The sequence below is a fragment of the Stigmatopora argus genome, chromosome 1 (genome assembly GCF_051989625.1).
Source record: "Stigmatopora argus isolate UIUO_Sarg chromosome 1, RoL_Sarg_1.0, whole genome shotgun sequence".
In the NCBI taxonomy this organism is placed as follows: domain Eukaryota; kingdom Metazoa; phylum Chordata; class Actinopteri; order Syngnathiformes; family Syngnathidae; genus Stigmatopora; species Stigmatopora argus.
This window is the reverse complement of record NC_135387.1, coordinates 19,721,524-19,744,594: the sequence shown is the minus strand read 5'-3', so window position 1 is coordinate 19,744,594 and position 23,071 is coordinate 19,721,524. Positions and strand designations below refer to the sequence as shown.

The window sequence follows — 23,071 nt, the reverse complement described above, 5'->3', positions numbered from 1 at the left end:
ACTGTATAACATGTTATTTTTACCACCCAAATGTGCATTTTTCTTGGGGGAAAGCTATAAATCTTACAACCTTGTCCAGATTGTGTTTTTGTTAGGGGGTTGTTCCCTGTAGAGAAAGTTTCCATTGCTGTGTGTCTGCCAGGCTGTGTCCCTTGGTGCCTAGCCCTTTGCCATCTGTCACCCCAAAAGTGTCATAGGTGTGCACGACAAACATTACCAGTCTTGTCAAGAGTGGTGTTGACAAAACCAACATTTGGACCCTTGAATTGTTCATGCTACACAATTTTGGATGCATTTGAGAACATCTGGAGTGTTTCAAAGGAGGACGAGGACCGCAAATAAACCTGGTTGGCATTTTATCTCAGCTCAAGACGATGAATATAGCGGCGGGTTTAATAGTCGGAAAGGGCCACCTGACAGCCAAGCAAGTCTCCGTTATCTTCTCAAAGCCTGATCAAGGGCGAAGCGTCCATTCCACTGGAGGAAAGAGAAGGATGTTTTCTTTCTCTCTCAGATGCCGGCTAGGGATTGTCAGAGGGAGGACAAAAGGTACAAACTATATATCTTAATTGGAGGTGCTTTTGTGTTGCCATAATACGCTCAGACCTTCCAAGGTTGGTGCAAGCCGTTCAATTTACTCGGAAAATGGATTAATTACTGTACGCACTTTGATTCATACGTATTTAACAACCTGATATTGTGCTGTTTGGTGCAAGCAACCCTGTTACAGTTACCACAAAACGTGTTTCGAATCAAGTATAACCTCCAAATCTGCCATAACGGACGACGGTTTTAACTGCTCTTCCAAACGTGCCTTCGTGCTGCCTTGTTGTTTTTAAATATTGTATTTGCACCTGTCTACCAAAAGAGGGCAGTCTGGTCAATTTTAAGGATGCTCAGGGTGAGTGCGGAGACTAAAAATAAAAGAGTGTCATGCCCTTTTCTACATGAAGGCCTTTTTGTTCCAATCACATCCAGAGTTTTGGACGGATTTGGTGCTAATTTTACATTGTATAGTTAGTTACTGCTTATTTACAAAAAAGAAAAAAATACAGCGACCTCAGCTGCTTTGAGAACACAAAACAAAAAAGGGCCCACATGATTTTTTTCTCTCCCATGAGCTATTGTAATTCTGTTTATTTTGTTCGCACAGATGGGATTTTACCCAAGACAAGCCAAAACCTAGTCATAGAATTAATCAATTCTATTTAAAAACAATATTATGTTAGTTGTTTATTTTATATGCCATAAAAAGTGTGGAAAGGGTTAAAATGACTTTTTCCTCCCTGCCTCTGCATTATTTTATCATCAATAACAATGAATGTCAGAAATTTCTTGGGTGTAGGGTTGTGCTAGCTTTTATTACTTTTGTCATTTTAACCCTGCGGTTTTGGGTGTACACCACGAATAACGGCGAGTACTGGAAATAATTTTCGCAGTATTCCCCCATTTTTCGCGTTTTCTCAGTGTACCGCAAAGACCGCGAAAAACGGGGGAATACTTTAACATGCAATTGCAGACAAATAAAAGCCTCACGGGAAATTATCCTCAGCAAAGTATTTTGTAACAATTGGAACAGTTGACTGATTAGGGCTGCTGTAGATAATTGTTTTTTTCTGTTTTTTTGTTACCTCTTGACCTTACGCGGATTCCCGTTAAAAGTGCGGCTGTGTGTAAAAGTCGCAAGCATGTCAGACACGGCTCAGCTAAGGAAGTGATAGGCGTCAAGGAGTGTGCGCTTGACAAATGGTTCGACAGGTGCTGCGATGCTGGCGCCAACAATTCTGTTCAGATGGCTCGGATGTCAAATCGAATGTCTTTGTCATCACTTTAAACGCCACACGATTGCCCCTCTGGAATTGTGAATCCGCGGATATCTTCCATAGTGATGCGAAAAGTCCTACTGTGTGGGTGGGTGTGCACATGAAACACATGCAGATGAAGGGTGTTGAATTTGGTGGGGAAATGGATGAAGACTGTATGTGTGCGCGTATGTGTAGGGGGAGGGAGCAGTGACAGTAGTGTGCTCCCTCACTCAACCCCTCTGGCAAAGAGAGAGAGAGAGAGAGTGTGTATGAGAGAGAGAGGGTTATGTGTGAGTCTGTGGGCACATGAGAAGGGGAATGATAAATCCAGTGGAAAAGACTAACATTTTCCAATAGCATGGCAAGAAAAGGAGGCATTTATCTCCTAGTTTTGGATTTCATGGAGAACGGGACATTGGTAGACACGTTCTTTGGGGACAAGAGTACTAACTAGGATTCCAACAAAAATAAAAACACTGCGGTAGGGGGGCCAACGGACCAAAGATGGAGGTCCTGAGTCGGTGAAATATCCCAGTCACCAACTTAATCCTCAGGTGGAGTAATTATCAAGAAGGTGACTTCCACAAGGGTGCTGTAGCCATGCTGTGTGGTCTGAGGAGAGACTCCAAAAACAGCAATGGTAAGACTGCCAATCTTTTTTTTCCCCAGGTCATGGGTGTCATCTTAGGTGCCGTCGAAGTGGATTTGAGAAGACAGAGCTTCGCGCTCTTAGAGCAATGTAATGTCACGGATAAACACGAATGATGAGACTAAATATATTGCATGAAATGTGAGTGTCAGCAAGCGCGTCCAGCCGGCGCCTTTTGCCATCCCACCAAGAGTAATGTGGACAGATATAGACCGAACTGGGCCTATTAGTGAATCAGGTTTGACTTCTGAAAATAGCATCATGACTTCATCCCGAGCATTTCAGTCACACCCCTTCCAACAAGCCACATATTTAACCTAAATCCTAAAACACGTGGGATGGAGGAATTGCTCAGATTTAAGAGCTATACATCTTAATCTTATTTATATACATAACAGAATTCACAATTCAAATAACAATGACACACAGCTCTTCTCGCCGAGTTGCCGTTGAGGCTGTTTATTAATCAGCGTCAGTGTAACATCTTGAGGGCGAGTAATGCTTCTTTTAAGAGAGCGACAGCGTTACAGTCGTGACCCATCACGTGCAGCACGTTGGATCTGCATAACCCACAGCCAATGTTGCCTTTTGACTGCAGTGACAGCTGCCGGACTGTCAAGGCCCCCAGGAACCTGGGTGGTATTAAGGCTTTTGCCCAAAACAACTTGTTTGTGAGGTGCCACTCACTTTGTATATCTGCGTTTGTACCTTTGGGCATCCACGCTGGGTATTGTGCAAGGATGTGTGTAAAATTGCATGTTATGCAAATATGTCTTCTTTTCAGCACATGTAATAAAGTGTACTGTGTTGGGTGGGACTCATGCAGGGTATTCTTAGGGTTTTTTGTATACAGTTCAGAGGTTTGAGGTCACAAATATTTTGACAGGGACTCTATGACTCTCAGTCATCCCCACAGTGGATGCATGTGGACACTTGATGTGTTTTAGACTGAGAAAAGACAGTCATTTTCATGCCCACGGAGTGGATCGGTCCTTATGGTCCTCTGGTGTTGTGGGGAATTCAGTTTTGACTCTCGACTCTTTGATTGGAGACCAGAAGATGACAAGCTGAAAATGTGCTGGAAAGCTAGCTTCCAGAGCGTAGCCGATAAGCCTCTTAACGAGGTGTACAAATCCACAACTGCAGAGTCTGCCCCTCTCTATTGTTTTCCTGCTTCCTTTCTTAGAGCTAAATAAGACAGAAAAATAAATAAAAAGCAACAGCTGTCAGAAGGATGCATAATTATCTTCCAATCTTGCTTACAAAGATTTGACTGAGGAGTATTTACTGCCAGTTAACTCATCTCACTTCACAACAAGCAGCAGTTTCGAATATAATCAGGGTTGCCAAATCGGAAAGAAGGTCTCCAGGCCAATCACACTTTGAAATCCTCCCAGTTCAATAAAGACCAGCACAGATGACAACGTCCCATTAATGATAAGATGTTTCCCTTGTACAACGCACATTTTTTTGTATTGGGGGAGAAAGATTAGCAGCTTATAGTAGTCCAAAAACTACGGTAATTCTTAAACCAGCATCCGAAATGAATTTTTGTTTAAAAGCATTGTTATCTTTTTATACAGCTATCTTGTTGGGTTTCAGTAGTTGATCTAGAAATCATGATTTTGGTGATGATGACCTTGTGAATGAGGATTTAGCAAATGTTCTTCTTCAGCAATCTTCATCATTCTTGACTTGGTGCTCTGTCACTCTAGCAGGCAGCCAAAAAGGTAATTTGCAGTGAATACAGTCTGTCAAAACAGCTTCCTCGTTGGCGTGACTGCTGACCTGCTTATGTAGCTGCTTTCGGTTTAAGACGGCTCACAGGACCACTGCGAACGTACAGTGTGTTTCAAAAATGTATCCCACTATGGATGGAAGAAGCACTTTCTCCTGCTGAGCAAATTGAAGACTCATTGTGGAAACTGTTTTAAATGACACCAAATGATGATTTCCCCCATGTAGAAAAGAGTCCATTAACCACATGCTGTTGCATCCGAACAATCCTCAGGCAGAAATAATTGAATAGAACCCGCTTGCCGAAAACACATTCCTGTCACGAGCAAATGCTTTTCCTTCGTAAATTCTCCACTTTGAAGACCTCTGACCATTTCGGGGGCTTGTCTAGTGATTTAGCAACAAACTGATTTATTTGACTCCAGCCCCTTTTACCACCTAGCCCCCACATTACCCAAGGTGCACTTCAGAGTAGTGAAAGCATGAGCATCTGTTATGAGGTCCATAATGGTGTGTTCATTTGGCCATCTGCCGCAGAAATTCGCTCTCGTCGAGCCATATAGTGCATCTTAATATACCTCCTTTCTGTCTCCTCAGATGAGGGACCATATGCAAAAGGAAACAAGCAGTCCGGGGCGTCTGACCAATCACATTTCTCCCAGAGGCGCAGCCTTTCAGGTACAATTTAGTCAAACGTGCATCATATTTTGTTTTCTGTCGCTGCCTTGAAGCAGGCTTGGAACATTACTTATTGGTAATAGGGGATTATTATAATACGTAATTAATGCAAGATCAATTAAATATCAACAAATGTGATTTTATTTGTCAAGCAGAAACATGTGCAGGAACCTAATTCTCTTTAAGGCCTCTCCACCTCTGAAAAGCAAAGTATAAATGTCATTTGTATCACATTAGAGCTAAATGGAGACACAGAGGGGAGACTTTACATGGTACATAATTTTCTAAATGTACATTTTTTTTTAGATTTTAAATTTTTATTTATCCGGTTTTCTTTTTAACTGGTACTTTAATACAATACTTGGTTTTGATAACCTGGCACAAAAGAAACCCACTCTTCATTTTGGTACCCTCCTTTACCAACTTGCATAATGCCTGCGTGGAGACATAGAAATTAAGAAACCGCTAACGAAGCAAAGCTTTGTTCAGGTGAACGTTACAAAAACATGACACTTCTGAAACTCTTTACACAAATTATTCACAATTTCAAACAATTTTCTTTAATAAGGCAATGAAAGAGCCTCATAGAGTATGTCGACAACATAAAGTATTCATCAATCAGTAAATCACAAATTACAATTTTCTTCTGGACCTCTCTTTTATTGTCAGACCTTTTCATGTGTTTTTTTTTCCCGATGCAAGTTGCCAGCCATTAAAGTAGGGGAAAAAAATAACAAGAGTGCACAGTAAATTAGTGTAGTACAGTATAATTGGAAACAACAAAGCCTACCTAAGTACTGTAACAAATTATTTGCAAAGGGACAAACCACAGCACAAATGAGAAAGATTACAAAATATTTATTTAAATAATTTACTCAGAAAGCCCAGAAAATTGTTTTCTTTTAGATGACAGGTTGTATTGCAACAAGCAAATGGTAATAGTCCATTCACATGGTTCTTTTACAGAGGAGTACCGGGGAGTGACCACAGTGGACCTGATGAAAAGGGAAGGCAGCAACCTGGGCCTGACCATCTCCGGAGGCTCCGATAAAGACGGCAAGCCCAGAGTGTCAAACCTCCGGCCAGGTGGGCTGGCTGCCAGGTGAGATTTGCATGCAATCTGTGATGCAGCTGCAACCACGTCAGGCTGTCCGAACCACTTAGATCTCCTTGCACAAACATGCTTGTGCTGCAAAGTTCCACCAGCTCACCTGCAGGACTTTGCTGTTATGTATGTGAAGTCAGCTTGATGCCAAGACAAATTTATTTTCAAAATTACTTGTTATGTAAATGCAAAGTAATTGAAGAAAATTTACTGTAAGTATGATATTATGTTTGTCTATATTACTGTCAGAGTATGCAAACCTTTTGGCTCAACAAATATAGAATAATGGCATAATTGTACCCGAGATAAAAATTCATGTTGGAATGATATTTAAAGGAGTACATATCAATTGAAAATGCACAAATTTCAGATCAAATGACCATAAATACTGTTTTTCCACTGCCAGGAAAACAGTGTATATTCATATTTCAACTGTTCTCTAACAGCAAAGGTCTGAAGCACACGCATATTTTTTTAACTTATATCCTAGGACAAAACATCAGCTCATATCTAAAAAACCTTCCAAGACAATATAAACTTAGACTTGTTTTTAAGGCTGTGACACGCAAACACTCCATCCTCACTGAGATGCACAAATAAATTCCTCCTTAATCCCCCCAAAAAACAATGAGTGGTCAATGACCACTTCTAAATGTTACTAGTTGTGAATGTGTGCACGATTGGTTGTTTATTATCTTTGTGCCCTGCGATTGGCTGGTAACCAATTCAGGGTGTACCACGCCTACTACCCATATTTAACCCGGGATAGGCTCCAGCACCTACCCAACCCTCGTAAGGATTAGCAAAAAAATAAAGAAGATTGTAATTTTTTAATTTATATATGCAATTTAGCTGTAGTTACCCAACTAGCCTTTGCATTAACCTTCAACACACTACTATACTGTCGCAGATGTTGAACTAAAGGCCCAAAGGTACATCCGACCTGAGAAATCCTTTTAATAAAGCCTGTGAGAGCATGAAAAAAGATATACATGAATAAGGCTCCTCATCCTCATCCTTCTTGTTAAACAAATCCTTGTAAGCACACACTTAAAATTAACTTGACTGTGATTCCACACATTTTCCTGTATCTGGCCACATGAAATAGAAATTTGTGGGAACAGTCACGTTTCAATGGTGATTAAGCAATGTGTGACAAGCTTGGCGGACGCATGAGCTAATTTACTGAGTGAAGAATAATGTGGGCAGACAGGAGAGAGATTGGCAGTGACATTGTATGATGACAGGCGACTGGACGACAGGCAGGTCAGCACTGCTTGTTCGCATGTCTGTACGATTGCCTGTAGCGTCCATTGGCAGCAGCCTAGAGGTGGAAAAAGGAAAAGGAGTCAGGATCATTCAATTAATTAGTCCTCCAATGAGTCTCAAGATGACTGCAGCTGTTGCATGGGGTTGACATGTACATGGCATTCTCGGGGTTCCCATTTTAAAACGTGTACAAAGACTTGCAAGTCTTCTGCCGTCAAAGGTCTCTTTGCTAAAAGTACGTTTTGCTGGAAAATAGGCAATGTGAAGACGGACTGATATCTCATTCAAAATAAAATACTTGTATCCATATAAACATGCAACCAACTCATACTAGGAGTGACCAGCTGAATGTAGGAGACCACATAAAGTCAGTGAACGGAATCAACCTCTCCAAGCTTCGACATGATGAGATCATCAGCTTGCTGAAGAACATCGGGGAGCGGGTTGTCCTAGAAGTGGAATACGAGCTGCCTCCATTACGTGCGTGAAGTCTGCTTGCATGTGTACAAATTTATAGTGCATATAAAAAGTCTATACATCACTGTTCACATGTATTTATTTATTCCTGATCTGCGTTTTATGTTTTTGAAATGCCCGATCTAATATAGTTTCATGTGTCCTTGTAAACAGTCCAGACTCCATTAGGAGTCATAAGCAAAACCACAGAGGTCTGTTTGCTCAAAGAAGGCAACAGTTTTGGATTTGTCATGAGAGGTATGGGCCCGTTTTATTTTATTTTTCTTTCAGGTTGTTTATATTTTGTTGTCTTCGTCTTCTCAAGGAGGCTTTCATGAGGACTGGCGCAGGTCCCGTCCTCTGGTGGTGACCCACGTCAGGCCAGGAGGTCCCGCTGACAGGTAGGGACATGTTAACAGTATTCAGTTTGCATACATGTTGATGAATGAGTACGTTTAGATATTTTACCACCTTTTCACCAATCCGGTGTCGTAGGTGCTTTTGAAACCCTACTAGTTAAACAGTCTTTGCTGGATCTATTGGAACAAAGAACTGGACCCATGGTGGAGTACCGGTTTGCGCAGCCCTGTTCATCACTAACAATGGCGGCCAATGTCTTAATAAATTTGTATACATTTATATGGTTTTGCAGTCACAATGACCACATAGCTTAAATGTGGTCCGTGACAAAAATGAGTTTGACACTCCCTCTTTTAGCGCCAACTATTGTATGCCCTAGTTGGGAATTACAGATATGAAACAACCCTGACTTTTGACCTTCTTGAGCAGTTGTCGTTGTGAAAAAAAGACCTGTGTTTTCTGTATAGCAGAAAGGCCAATGCTGATCCCCAGGCAAATACAGCGTTACACTTTTTCCTCACGAGCCTAAGCTTCAACAAAACAAACTTGATCTCACCTGGGAGGGAACGCTCGTCCAGAACCGTTTATTGGTTTAGTGTGACTGGTGTCGGGACACTTACAGGAGCAACTTCAAGCTAATGTTTTCCCTCTCTTGTCTTTCTCAAGGGAGGGCACGGTGAAGGCTGGCGACAGAGTATTGAGCATAGACGGGATGCCTCTGAACAGAGAGAAGCATGCTGACGCGTTGACCATGCTGATGCAGAGCAGCCAGGAAGCTTTGTTCTTGATCGAGTATGACATCTCTGTCATGGGTGAGCACACACACACGGGGAATATGCAGAGGCATGGTAGGGCAGCGTTGCTCTCAGGGTAAATAATGTAGCCATTTGGTTGCATTGGACGGGGTTGAGCCTCGGCGCTGGAGTTGCCACCAGGGGAGTCACTCTGGCCCAAAAGCAACAGGGAAAATGTGGATGGATTGCTGTGTGCTTCCCCCGTATACAATCTCTGTGGGCCAGCCCTTACTTTGTTAACAAGCACGTTTTCCCAACATGACCTATATGAATATGAAGATGAACAGTTGACAAACATGTGCCTTCGAGCTGCAGTCATGCTATGGTGACATGCTGTCATAAATGATACCTAAGAATTTGTCTCTCATCTCATCTCATTTTCTGAACCGCTTTAATCTCATTAGGGTTGCGAGGGGTGCTGGAGCCAATCCCAGCTGTCTCTGGGCCACAGGCGGGGGACACCATGAATCGATGGCCAGCTGAGACGGACAACCATGCACACTCACACCCATACCTGGGGGCAATTTAGAGTTTCCAATTAGCCAACCATGGATGTTTTTGGAATGTGGGAGGAAACCGGAGTACCCGGAGGAAACCTACGCAGGCCTGGGGAGAACATGCAAAATCCACACAGATGGACGTGACCTGGTTTTGAACCCAGGACCCCACCACTGTGAGGCCCACGAACTAACCACTCACTCAACCTGGCCACCATCCTAAGAATTTGTTGTTTAGTAAAAATATATAAAGTAGATAATAAATTTCCCCACGATCCTTGTGAGGATGAGCAGATCGGGAAATGAATGAATGAATAATATATTGTTGATGTGTTGCCCTAAGTCCTATTTAAAAAAAAAAAGAAAATAAGGCACCCAACTCCAAATTGTATGCTAGCACGAGAAATGTATCATCTTACATGATTACATTTACAATTAGTACTAGTTTGATAACAGAGAGAGTTTGACACAGAGAGACAACCATTTGAATTCACAATCATACCGCCATCAAGCGGGAACCGATCCCACTTATGTCTGCTCCAAAGTCAGTTGAGTGAACCACTAGACCATCAGGTGGCTACATATAAATGATGTAGTATTTAGAAATATCTTGTATACAGTAAACATTTTTGGATATTGTCATTTGTAGTCATAGTATATGTTGGTATTTTCTTTCAGCAGGAAAATACACAGATTCTCCCTTGTGCTTCTGGCTGTGGCTTCATGCGCTCAACTCATTGTTATGAATCAAGCATGTGTTATGTTTTGCAGAGGAAGTACAACAAGCCTCGGGTCCACTCCTTGTGGAAATAGTGAAAGGGGCTTCATCCAGTCTGGGCATCAGCCTGACCACATCCAGTTATAGGAACAAACAAGTCATCATTATTGACAAGATAAAGGCGGCGAGCGTTGCTGAGAGGTGAAGCAGTTCTGCATGACTAATTTAGACATAAATTCCCAGAAAAAATATTTTCATATATCATTCCCTGTGTCACCTGGTCAGATGTGGAGCGTTGCATGCAGGAGACGTCCTACTGACTATTGATGGAACCAGCACAGAACATTGCTCTCTGATGGAGGCCTTGCAGCTTCTGGGCAACGCCACTGATGTGGTCAAACTGGAAATTATACCATCAAGTCAGAGCAGGTTGCCCGTACGGCCACAAGACACAGGTAACACTGAGAAGGTCACACTGAAACTCATATTCACGCATAAAGAAATTTGGATTGACTTTCTTAGAATTTATTGTAACAAAATCTGAGAGGTAGCATTGTATTTTACAAATCGGTCTAATGAGCTGTGAGATAAAGAAGCACATTGTTTTCACTTCACATCATGTAATGCTCTCAGCATTATTTTTCCATGGAGCCAAAGTAAAGAGTAAAGTTGCCTCCCAGCTCTTTCTTCTTTCTACTGTGAATGAGCTGGCATGTGTATAGCTTGCCTGCATGGGTATTTGCGTGGATGCGTACTATATACAGGACACAATCTCCATATACCTTGTGTATTTGGAGGAGAAGGGATGCCATTTGTCAGGAATTCAGGAGTTTTCTACTCATATCCTAGCAACGTTGTCCACTTCAGAATCTGCTGATTTACAAAGCACATCTAGTGATAAAGTAGCTCCCGTAGTTCATTTAAATGCAGCACAGAGGCAGTTGTGTGCATGTCCTCCGAAATCAAATCTTGAGTGAATTATGTATAGCAAAAATAAAACCCAATTTTGACAGCTCATTTGCTCCCAAGAAGTATGACTTTAAAATGCAGCACGTTTAATCTCCCGGTGGGGTTTTTAAGATTGATATGTGGCCTTTATGAGATTAGGAGTATCATTTGAAGACAGAATAAAAAGAATATTTCTTCAAGGGCCTCTATCAGAGGAGAAGCATCGCTTTGAAATGCGGAATTCTACGTTATGGTTTCTCGCAGCCGGGTCCCTCAATGGGGCTAACAACTCATGGGCTTGTTTCGTCATCTGTGTTTGCAGCAAATCCTCCTCGCATGTGAGCAAATTGTAGAAGATTAGACCCCTACTGAGCAAACACTAAGGATTACTGTCACTTTTGCCGAGCATTGACGAGTCTTAATAAATCTCCCAAGGAAGTTAATTATTGAGGTGCTTACCACACACAAGGTCAGCTGATATCATATGAATGCTTCACAGTTATGCGAGTCCTCTTCCGCTAGTTGTCATGAGCAGATTAATTTCATTGCAGTCCACTTGTAACAGTAAAAAAATCCGCTAGGTACATTGTGTGTACAATTGTGGCGATTTATGGGTTTCTAATTATGTTTCATGAGTAACCTCGAGGGTGGCCTAGTGGCTTGAGTGGTTGGCATGTCAGCCTCACAGCTCTGGGGTCCTGGGTTCAAATCCAGGTTGGGCCACCTATGTGGAGTTTGCATGTTCTCCCTGAGGCTGTGTGGATTTTCTCTGGGTACTCTGGTTTCCTCCACATTCCAAAAACATGCATGGTAGAATGAAACCTCTTTTACAAAGTAATTTCCCCTGAAATTCGGTACATCATTATTGTAGTATATTATTTTCGTTGTTATTTTTTAGCAGAAGTCCAAAAGATCACATAAAATAATGTGGAAGGATTGGATGTGACCCACCGGCCTTGGTTTTAATGATTGTGCTGTAACACATTGCACTTCGTTAGACACCAAGTGTCCAGCTGTGCCCAATAAAGGTTTCCTGCTGCAGGATAGCAGCTTCATGCTTAGTGGACAACTTTTTTCACAAGCTTTTTCTCACCTTGGGGCTTTTTAGAAAATGATATTCCACAAAGTGATCACCAAGTTTGAGACAGTGATTCAGAAGTTTGCCAGTAAAAGTAAGGCTGTGTATTTTTACCGTTTCTCGTTTACCATGAGTTATTGTCGAACACTCTCGGGAGAACGCATCCAACCAAGGGATTAGGTGCACCGTGACTAAAATTGTTAAGTATCAATAGCTCTGTTTTGAATAATCCCCCAGGCGCTGTGCGTTCTGGTCTAATTTTAGACGAGGGAAGGAAGGATGTGTGATTTTTATGGGTAGGGTTTAAAACGTGCACAACACTGCTTCCTCACAAGTACGTACTTCTTTACCAATGCAGTAAAGGTGCAGAAGAGCAGCCATCATCACTGGGACCAAAGCAGCAACTTCTGCCTCCCCCCACATGCCAGCCACAGCAAGACATGGAGCAGCCCAAGCCACCCACACAACCAGCAAGACCTTTGCAAAAGTAAGTGATCAGTTGTGACAGCTTTGCTCCTGGCAAGACTCTATCGCAGGAGATTTTTCGTCAACACTTTTCTTGGATCCATTTCCAACCTCGGCAACCGCATCCTTTTTATAGCAGTTGTGAAGAGTGTTTTGTTCTGAACTTGTTGCATGTGGTGATTATCAATCATTCATGTGCCATGAAAGCGGACTGGCATGTATCTTTCTTTATGCCCGGGATATATATGTACTGACAGGCAAAGCAGTTACATATATACTTGTTCACTAGATGGCACAAGGTACAGTTACCCTGTGTTTCCACCTGTCGCCATTCATTCTACCCAATGTTCAACCTAATCGGTTCAGACGTCACACTAAATCAAATAATGATTAAAATAAGAATTATTATTTTGGATTGCGTTGGAACCTTGATTTGTTCCATGAGCACGATCGTAAATAAAATCCCTCGTATTGCTAATCGAATTTCTTCTGTGGAAAAAATAGAAGTGCTATTAATCTTTCCGGGCCCATAAAAACACGTGTAGTTGTTGCAACACATTTTTAATCCAGAAAAATAGCACTGTATTGTAAAATGTAAATTACAAAAAAAAGTAGACTGGACAATGGGAAGAAGGTTGTGAACCTCTTCATGATCCAACACTGTGGATAAGTAGAGTGCAATGTTTCATGTCTGCAGCTCTGGTGAGTGGTGGCTTCTCCCCTTCCTCCACAGCCACCTCAGGCTTCAGCAGCCAGGGAAGCAGCATGCTGCCATGCCCGATGGTGCTCACTGCACCCACCAGTCCTCGGACCTCAACTGGCAAGAGGAGGAACAGAAAGAAGGACCACAAGAGCTCATGTATGACAAAAATCCCTTTTCTCTCAATGTGAAAAAAAAACTCCACTTGAAATGTTGCAAAACAGTACCTACCTCCACCATCGTTGTCTTTGCACAATTATCTTGATTTTTTTTTCTGTCTCTGAGGTTTCCACCATTCAACCAATGTGTGTGTATATAATTAGACCCCGAATATTGCAATATGCATCCATGTACTGTCTTGAAAGGGCTCCTATGACTTTAAAGAGAGGTAACTCATTATTCACTGAAAAGCAACTACACAACGTAGATGTGACTATAGCTAGACCTGAAACGTCTTCGAGCGATTTTGATTCTGTCACCTTGTGTGTATGTCTGATAGACTGCTGTAGTGTATTCCTGTTTCTCTCACCGCCAATCCCTCGTCCTGCATTTACTCTATACTATGCCATGTCTTCACTCGTCTGTCCCCATTGTGTCCCTTCCCATATGCAGTGTCTCTGGCTTCTAGTTCTGTGGGCCCAGGAGGGCAGGTTTTTCACATGGAAGTGAGCGAGGTCATCCTGAGGGGGGATCCGCTAACAGGTTTTGGGATCCAGCTTCAGGGGGGTGTCTTTGCCACAGAAACTCTTTCTGCTCCTCCCATCATCCGCTTCATTGAACCAGACAGCCCAGCTGAGAGGTAACATGACACGAGATGGTGCACAAATCGTATATAGGGCGTCACCTTGAACTCGGGGTGCAGGGGTGCTAATCATTCAGTGACACAGGCAGTGACACATCGGGAGGCTAATTTTAGCTTCATGAGTATTTGGTTTGAAGGCAGCCACATTACAGATTCATCACGATGATACAAATGGGGCCTAAAGAGAAGACACAAACATTTGTTCTTCCTAGTAGTTATTCTTATTCATCAAAATAAAGTATTGATGCCTTTACACATTGCCTGCCATTGACAATGATATGCGTCCAATTGTATTGAATTGGGAGAACTGACTGTGAATGCTCATGTCCCTGTGTCATTGATGTGATCCATTTTGACTGGGTTACGCTAACTGTTATCCAGGCAGAATATATTGGCGGTCGAGCGCCGTCAATGGCAGCCAGTCGGTTAAAATAAATCCTAGCCTTTAAAAATTAAGGTTTTCAGAATAACATTTAAAAGAATTTGTGCACTGCTTTATATTTACTGGCTTTTTAAACAAGTCATCATTTCCCCTCACCCCTATTTATTGTGGTGGGGGGAAAATGGCAGCCAGTCAGTTAAAATAAATGATAAAAAAAAAAAAAGGTTTTCAGAATAACATTTAAAAAAACTGAAGTATTTGTAGACTGCTTTATATTTACTGGCTTTTTGAACGAGTCATTTCCCCTCACCCCTATTTATTGTGGTGGGGGGAAAAAGTCATTTTCGACTTTACAAGCCACTAAAAATTTAACAGAAATGTCCTTTTTCAACTCTAATATGCATCTCAGGCCTAGCCCTGCATGTTGTGTCATGCGAGGTTATCATGGTGTTAGCCCAGGGTCACCTCCCTGTGCAACACCATTGAAATCAAGCAGCGCTGCGACAGTTGTGCTGTGCAGGGCAACCTCCCACTTGGGTGTTAGCTCTTTAATTCTATGCAAGCTTCAACTGCGTTGTAGGTGTTGGTAAATTAATATTTGATGTCAGGACGTCATTTTGTAGGCGTAATGTAATTTCAGAAGATAAGCTTACTTCAGGGAGTTTATGAATCAACTGCTGGTTACCCAAAATTGACTACAAATGATGACAAATCTGCCTCTTTTTAGACAACATTTTATTGAATAAACGCCAAATAGGCACAGCATGCATTCCACTGAAATATAAATATACCTGTAGCAGTTTGCATTGGAAAAAAATATTCTTAAAAGAAAAAAAATGTCAAAAGTATGTTTATATATTTACATGTATTTGTATTGGTATTAGAAACACACTTAAGAATGAGGGTCAGGGATCAAGGTCTCCATTTCTATTTAACCTTAGCATTTTGTGTTTTATTTGCAGCTGCTGCTATGTTGTTATGATGCTCTTTTTTGGGCCAGGTGTGGCTTGATACAGGTTGGAGATCGACTCTTGTCCATCAATGGCATTCCGACTGAAGATGGCACTTTGGAGGAGGCCCATCAGCTGCTTCGAGACTCTGCTCTGGCCAACAAAGTCACAGTGGAGGTTGAGTTTGATGTTGCAGGTAAAACATGCTATTGCTACACGCATTCTTTAATAAGTCTGCACGTCTGTTCCAATGCAAAGGTTTGCTTAGAAATCCCAACTAGAACAATAAAAGTGGAGAAAAAAAAAACATTGAATTTGCTATCGTGTATAATTGTTGTTATAATAATAACAACAATCACAAACACCGGGTTGAGTATTTTTACAGGTGTATGTAGTCTTGTTATACATACTGGGAATTGACTATAAACCCTTCCTTTTAACCTATGTGTGTGTCCTCTTTAGAATCTGTGGTTCCTAGCAGTGGTACCTTCCATGTCAAGTTGCCTAAGCGAAGAGGAATGGAGATGGGGATCACAATTAGTGGTGAGTGCTAGCATCAAACTGTCCAGTAGGGTACACTATTGTTCATAGTATATTATATTGTCACGATTTTCACATCTCATTACCTAATTTAGCAGTTTTTTGCAGTCTTATTCACGAAATGTAAGAGGACAAGCCATTACAAACACCATAGTCATTGTGCATATGCTAAACCAAATGCATTAATACCTTTGATACCTATAAATAAAAATTAAGAAACATTTCAAATATAATTTAGATGAGTTTGAGTTAGGTATTTTTTGTGGCTGTTGTGTGTGTGTGGCTAAACCAAATGTATTAATACCTTTGATACCTATAAATAAAAATTAAGAAACATTTCAAATTGAATTTAGATGAGTTTGAGTTAGGTATTTTTTGTGGCTGTTGTGTTTGTGTGTGTGGGCGTAGTGTACAATAGTACATATATCATGTTCATTAGTGTTGTTTCTGTAATTATCAAAATTCTTTAAATCAAAACACCGAAAATAAACAATGCATAATAATTCACCTTCCCTCCATGTTTTCCCCCCAAACATATTAGCAAGTAAGAAGCCTGGCAAGCCGCTTATCATCTCTGACATCAGAAAAGGAAGCATAGCACACAGGTATGTCACTGAATTCCACCCACGTTGAAACCTGATTCCACTTTGTGTGGTTATTCGCCCCTGAAAAACTAAGTGTGTAAAAAATCTATTCAATCATAATTAGAATGCCAATAAAAAATGTGGTTCAGTAGAGTACTGTAAGAATGCTTCAGAAGTCTCAGTGTCAATTAGAGCTGAGGGTTTGGGTTGGGGTCACGCCCTATTATCCTAATGCAGTGTTTTTCAATTACAAAACACAAGCTGTCGCTAATTCAGTGTGAATCTGCAATGACCGTTTATTCTAATCCAGCTAAAAATTTGTTTTTTTAACTCCCAGGTGTTGCTCCACCCACCCCCTATTTGAAAAGCACGCTCTTCAATGAATAGGATTCACATTGTGAGTCAGGAGTAACTCCCCATTTCCACATAAAACCTTTGGTCCCTTTTTCCTTTTGTAGGACGGGCACTCTGGAGCCTGGAGACAGGCTTTTGGCCATCGACAGTGTGCGTCTTGAGGACTGCAGCATTGAAGACGCCATGCATGTCCTGAGTCAGGCCGAGGACATGGTCAAGCTCCGAATACAGAAAGACGAGGACAACATTGGTACAGATGTCCCTTCAAGTACAGTACCAGCACATATGTGATCGAGATACACCATTTGTTATAAAATTATTGTACGTAATATTCACATTCTGGAAAGTGAAAGCGTATTTTCAATTTTACACACTTCAATGAATTGACGTGATTTTATATATTTATTTTAAAGGCAAGTATTAAAAATAAGGCATCAGATTTATTTTATAAATAATAAAGCATGGCCTGCTCCATTGTCAAACCACCACTACCACATGCCGTTTAGTAGATACAGTTCACATTAGTAGCACATGTATTTGTGTTTGCCATTATCTTCAAATTCATGCTTAAGTTAAACTGAATGAAAATTGTCTCCAGATGAGCTGGAGATGTCTGGTTCTATCATCTACACTGTGGAGCTCAAGAGATATAATGGACCCCTGGGAATCACGATTTCAGGCACGGAGGAGCCTTTTGACCCAATCGTCATTTCGGGTCTAACCAAGAAAGGCCTGGCGGAGAGGTAAGATGTTGGCAGTGGGAGAAGCAGCGAGAGAAGGGATCAAGTTAGTTATCAAAGCGCAGGATGACATTTGCATTCGACATAGTAGTGATGCTAATGACTATATAGATGTTTTCAGTAGAATAAGTGTGTAAACAATGGCTGACACACTTTGGTTTTCAATCTCAAGAAGCCCTTTTGTCTTCATCTCAATTGGAGCGCTGACAAACGCGCCGTTTTCTGAGCTGTCCTGGCTGACAACACTGTCTGGTATGTCCGTCGTCTCCTCTTTTCTCACTACTCTGCAGGACCGGGGCCATTCACGTAGGGGACCGCGTTCTGGCTATCAATGGGATCAGTCTGAAAGGAAAAACGCTGAGTGAGGCCATCCACCATCTGCAGATGGCCGGGGAGTCGGTAACTCTCAAAATCAAGAAACAAACAGACCGCATGTCGGCGTCACCTCGTTCTCATGGCAAGAAAGCATTCTACAGTATATGTACTTATTTGAAGGCATTGTCAAAGTCATCTATATTGACCCACGTCACTATGATGATCTACTAGTTACAAATTTGTTTAAATTCACAGCACAAGGAATGAAACGTGCCACATTTTTGGACGTTTATTATTATGAAATGGATCATTTTTTGGCCCAAAGAGAGATCTCAAATAGGAAGTTGCTGTATTAAGTTTTCATTCTGTATCTGCTTACTTTTTAGAATATGATGGGAGGCGAGTCCTGGACAGAGAAATTGGTTTTCTGAGTGACCTAGAGGACGAACTGATAGACTCGCAGAGAATGGGTAAACTTTCAGAGGTGTACTCCGCTACCGTACCCAGTATTGACTCGGCAATGAGCTCCTGGGACGGCTCGGGGTGCGACGCCGGCTTCAGTAGTCAAGGTGAGGTCCGGGCGAGTGCGTTCGTTTGACCTGTTCTCTCTAAGATGTGCTACTTTCTCAGGAACCTATCTCCACAAAGATGTGTTACTCAATCCCAATGAATGGAGGAGAACGAAGTACAGGAGCCCAGTGGTGTCCAGCTCTGCAGGACTGCTGCATCATACAGGACTCTACAATGAGCGACTAACAGAGGATGACTGGGAAAAGATGCCTGAGTATGGACTTTCTACTTCAGTTTCCTTTGTGTTGTGACCTTTTTAATCAGTGAAAGCTTTAATTCTTTCATTGAAACCTATTTCTGTGCAGTTCTATGGTTTCACTTTTTTCGTTGGGTGTCTTTTGACAATGGCAAACTGCAGTGTGGTTATGTGTGCGTGTGTTTGTGTGTTTGTGTGTTTGTGTGTTTGTGTGTTTGTGTGTGTGTGCGTGTGGTTATGTGTGCGTGTGTTTGTGTGTTTGTGTGTGTGTGTGTCTGCGTGCGTGTGGGAGAGCTAGATGGATGTTAAAGCACCATTGCAGCATTTGCTTGTCAATTGATTCTTTCATGTTTTGTTTGCTTGTCCAAACTGTCCTTTTTTCTTCTTTCTCAGGTATTCTCTCTCTGATCTGCTTTACTAATTGCCCACAAGCTCTTTGGTGTGTCACCTTTTTCATGTCCACACCAAATGCATCTGGACACGTCAGCCATATGTCTCCTTTTACCTTTTTTTTTAAATTGTCATGTGTGCTTTCTTTGTTATATTTTGGGGTGGTTGGTAAAGGGTAGATGACATTTACATTTGTATTTACATAAAACAAAATATTTTGTGAAGGACTCTATGTTTGATATGTGAGAAAATTTGAAATAACTTCCCCCCCCTCCACCAGTTGTGGTCTTGAGACTTTTAAAGGAACGCTCCTTCGCAAATCCAAGCCGCCTACTTTTCCCAGGCTGCTTTTGAAGGCAGCACCGGCCTCAGGACGGCAAGACCGCTCTCATGCTTTGGTTCCTGCGTTGTCGTAGATTCATCAGCCCCCCTCAATGCCATGACACCCTGAACCAGGATAGCTTCTGGTCTCAGGCTCTTCAGGACCTGGAGACTTGTGGCCAGTCTGAGATCCTCAGGGAGCTGGAGGTAAGCCTACTTTCCCATCTCCCGTTTCCACGAACCCCCACCCCCTTCTCCCCCTCCGGTCTGCCCTTCTCACCAGTGACAGGCTATATGATCAAGCCAGATGAAGCTTTATGATAATCTCTTGAGTGTGTAATCTGCTATTAAAGCAGGCAAGGCAGGGAGAACACCTGTTGCCATTCTATGTGATGTTTACAAAGCAAAACACATTCAAATTCTTTCAATACATACGACCCTGTCATGTTTCTTTTTTGTATGCATTTTTTTTACAGGCATCTATGACAGGTAGTGCTTTTAGTCTGTACCTAGAGGAAACAAAGACGGATGAAGACTCCATGTTTCTGTCGGAAATAAGTCCCATTAAACAAGAGGAAACGAATGTGGCACCAAAGAACAGGAGCAAGCACAACATGTTGAGTGGATGTGGCAGGGGCTCAAATAGTTTGTCTTCTACGACCCTGGCCCTGCACAAGGTAGCTTTTAAAATTGAATACACGTAGCATAGGTCACGGTAAAATGAAAGATGGGTTGGCTTCACTCATACTACAAATTTCTTTTATTAGATTGTCTTTTTTTATGGAGTAGGTATTTTGTACATGCAATTTTTGTCCTTTACAGACTGACCTTAGTGAGTTAGTGCTTTTTGGGTTTTTCATAATTTGAGTTGAAAGTCGTCATGGCAGTAAAGTCAAAGCTTCCGCTTGGCCTCAACACAGCCATGTGTAGATATTCCTAGCTTTTGAAAATATAATTCATATATGCAATTGACGTTTTCTTCACCGTAGCAGTGGCAGTATGATAGTGCATTTGAAGTTTGAATTCTCTTGTAATTGTCAAAAAGTCAGAATACATTAACATCCGTATATATTTATATCAATGGTAATATCTAGTGAGATGCCCAAGAAAATCAAGAGGAGAAAATGTTTAAAAAAATGATGGTATGTGTTCTATTTATGTAGGTGACTATCAGAAAGGAACCTGAGAGCCGAGACTTTGGATTCAGTGTATCCGATGGGCTTGTGGAAAAAGGGGTATTTGTCAACATGATCCGGCCTAAAGGCCCAGCTGACCAAGCAGGCCTGAAACCGTATGATCGTATACTTCAGGTGCCTTTTCTTTCTGCTAAAGCAATCTTTAAAAAAAAAAAAAGTATTTAGTTATTAGTGTTTTGATGTTTGATCTTGGTTACAGAACAACTTAAACTGTACTTAAGCCACCACTGTATTTGTGAGCAACTATACAACAAGTCAACTGGAAAAAGAAAACCTATTTTCTGTCAGATGCTGAAAATTTTTTTTAATGTTGATTTATGTTTTGACGGATTCTTTCAGGTGAACCGCGTGAGGACCAGAGACTTGGACTGCTGTCTCACTGTGCCCCTAATTACAGAAGCGGGAGCCAGTCTGGATCTGGTCATTAGCAGGAATCCAATGGAAAGTGGCAACACCAAGGGTCTGCCCGGCGACCGCAACGACCCTTCCATCTCACTGCTCTGCTTTTCAGAGCAGCGCACCAACAGCATTGCCCTGTGAGCACTAACACAGACAGGCCGGCACCTCGCACACGCATCACATTGCACCTGCTGGACGTTCACAGCCACCGCAGCACGGTGACACTTACGGCACCGCCGGCGTTAATCACCACATTCACATGACGCCGTTTGAGCTCACCCTACCCCCCCTTCCTCTCCAACAGAACATTACAACATTATATAACGTCAAAGACATTACTCACGCCCACACACTGCATAGAGCTAGTTCTTGAATTGACTATTTGACCACTAGCACAAAGTCATTTGTTTTCTCACACATGCACAGGGTGTTTAGCACATTCAAGGTTCAAGGTATATTTAAGATTTTTCTTGGCTCACTGCCCACGTTTCCATCGAGAAGGACCGATCTACCCTGAATAGAATTCTCACTGCCACCAGCCAAGCGTCATGAAATGTTACATTGAATATGTTGATCTCGTGAACGCTGGCAAAGACATGTTGCCATTCTTCTGAATGCCCTCTAGAGGGTACATTGCAAACATCGCACTCTGCTTCAGTTTTTTTTCACTTCACGTTCTCGTCACGGTCACATGCTCGTTTTCTCTTTTTGGTTTTCACTATGGGATGTCTCACCATTGTTTCAAATGAAAGTCTGTTTTTATGTCGGCTGAATTATTCCTTTTTGGTTGTTTTTTTTTGTTTTTCTATGGACCACCACTTGTCCGTGTTGTTGATTCGACCTCAGCAAGTGACTTATTAACCCACAGAAGCCCCCACTGTCATGTCTTGTTTACCTCCATTGAGTTATCATCGTGCTCCTTCAATTCTACCCCTCCAGTTTAAAAGAAGCGTTGACCTCCTGTTTTTGGCTACTGTCCGCACGGCCTTAAAAATCCGTGCATCGTTGGGACGTCAACTCTTCTCAATTAAACTATCAAATGTATACAGAGGCCTATTTTTAAAAGCTTTATATACTGTATGAGTCAAACACTCAGATTCTGTTTAGGTGTAGAGTAAATGTTTATTTCTCATACAAGCATGTACATGTTATTTGAGTGAATTGTTGCAGAATCTACTGAATGTTGAATTTTATTTAAATAGTGTCGTTTTTATTTTTATTTAGCCAAATTGTATTTCTTTTTTTAAATAAAGAATATAAAACCCATAATTTATTTGCTTCTGGCTTCACAGTTTGATTTAGAGGCCATGTCTGGACAAAATGGATTGCTTCCATAAGGAAAGATTTCTCTATGGCAGTGGTTAGCACTACCCAATACCAGTAGATATCCAATTTGGTGTGATGGTCAATTTATTTTGACTGGCCAAAATGGTACGCCTGACTGGCAACCAGTTTAGGGTGTAGCCAGCTGGGATAGGCTTTCGGCAACCCCCGCAACACTTACGAGGATGTGTGGTACAGAAGATGATTGAATGGTCAAAATGGATTGAAATCTCCACACTGTAACATGATCTTTCCATGCCAACCATTTGAAGTGTATTCCCATCAGTGGCAGTGAATGAGTTAACGTACGACTAAATGGAGCCACTGGACGGACCGCTTGGAAAATCACTGGTCATGCACAAATGTCTGCTTTGACCTGAAATAATACTAGAAAGTAAGTTCATCAAGCTTCACTGACTGGCGCTGCCCTAATCAAACATTGAGTGTTTACATCGTGCTATGCTTTATCAAAGTTCAGTTGCGGCCAAGGTGTACGTGGGCAGATCTGATCCACGCCTTCTTTGTCAACAAGAATACTTCTCTCCGTGATGGATTATGTTAGATTTATAGCAGGTCATTTGGCAAAGTGTCAATGAGCCACAACAGAGTAGGAAGGAGTGTATGAGTGGCAATAACGGGAATATGGGTTCCCATAAAGATTATATTGTATATTTAAAATAGGAGCGGAGCATTAAACAGGCCGCTATTTGGCAGCGACTTATACTAGGTAGTAAGTCCATCATGAAGTAT

The 23,071-nt window shown here is 41.7% G+C and overlaps 1 protein-coding gene across 1 annotated transcript; it reads left to right on the top strand.

Moving 5' to 3' along the window:
• Positions 1–68: 68 nt before the first annotated feature.
• Positions 69–22,267, top strand: LOC144079211 (glutamate receptor-interacting protein 2-like). The gene is made up of 24 exons (XM_077607850.1): positions 69–549; positions 4,789–4,869; positions 5,836–5,971; positions 7,578–7,723; positions 7,874–7,957; positions 8,025–8,100; positions 8,726–8,871; positions 10,122–10,269; positions 10,354–10,523; positions 12,453–12,581; positions 13,257–13,418; positions 13,872–14,058; positions 15,444–15,589; positions 15,856–15,936; positions 16,475–16,538; positions 16,976–17,121; positions 17,470–17,614; positions 17,902–18,068; positions 18,313–18,495; positions 18,557–18,710; positions 19,499–19,610; positions 19,880–20,080; positions 20,567–20,713; positions 20,939–22,267. The coding sequence occupies exons 1-24, from the start codon at positions 375–377 to the stop codon at positions 21,137–21,139; spliced, it is 3,387 nt and encodes a 1,128-aa protein (XP_077463976.1). The 5' UTR covers positions 69–374; the 3' UTR covers positions 21,140–22,267.
• The last annotated feature ends 804 nt before the right edge of the window (positions 22,268–23,071 follow it).

Bases quoted from the DNA above. Each gene is read 5' to 3' on its own strand.
- LOC144079211 (XM_077607850.1), top strand. From the start codon at position 375: ATGAATATAGCGGCGGGTTTAATAGTCGGAAAGGGCCACCTGACAGCC. The intron at 17,615-17,901 runs GTAAGATGTTGG...ACTACTCTGCAG, and splicing joins AAGAAAGGCCTGGCGGAGAG to GACCGGGGCCATTCACGTAG. The intron at 20,081-20,566 runs GTAGCTTTTAAA...CTATTTATGTAG, and splicing joins CGACCCTGGCCCTGCACAAG to GTGACTATCAGAAAGGAACC.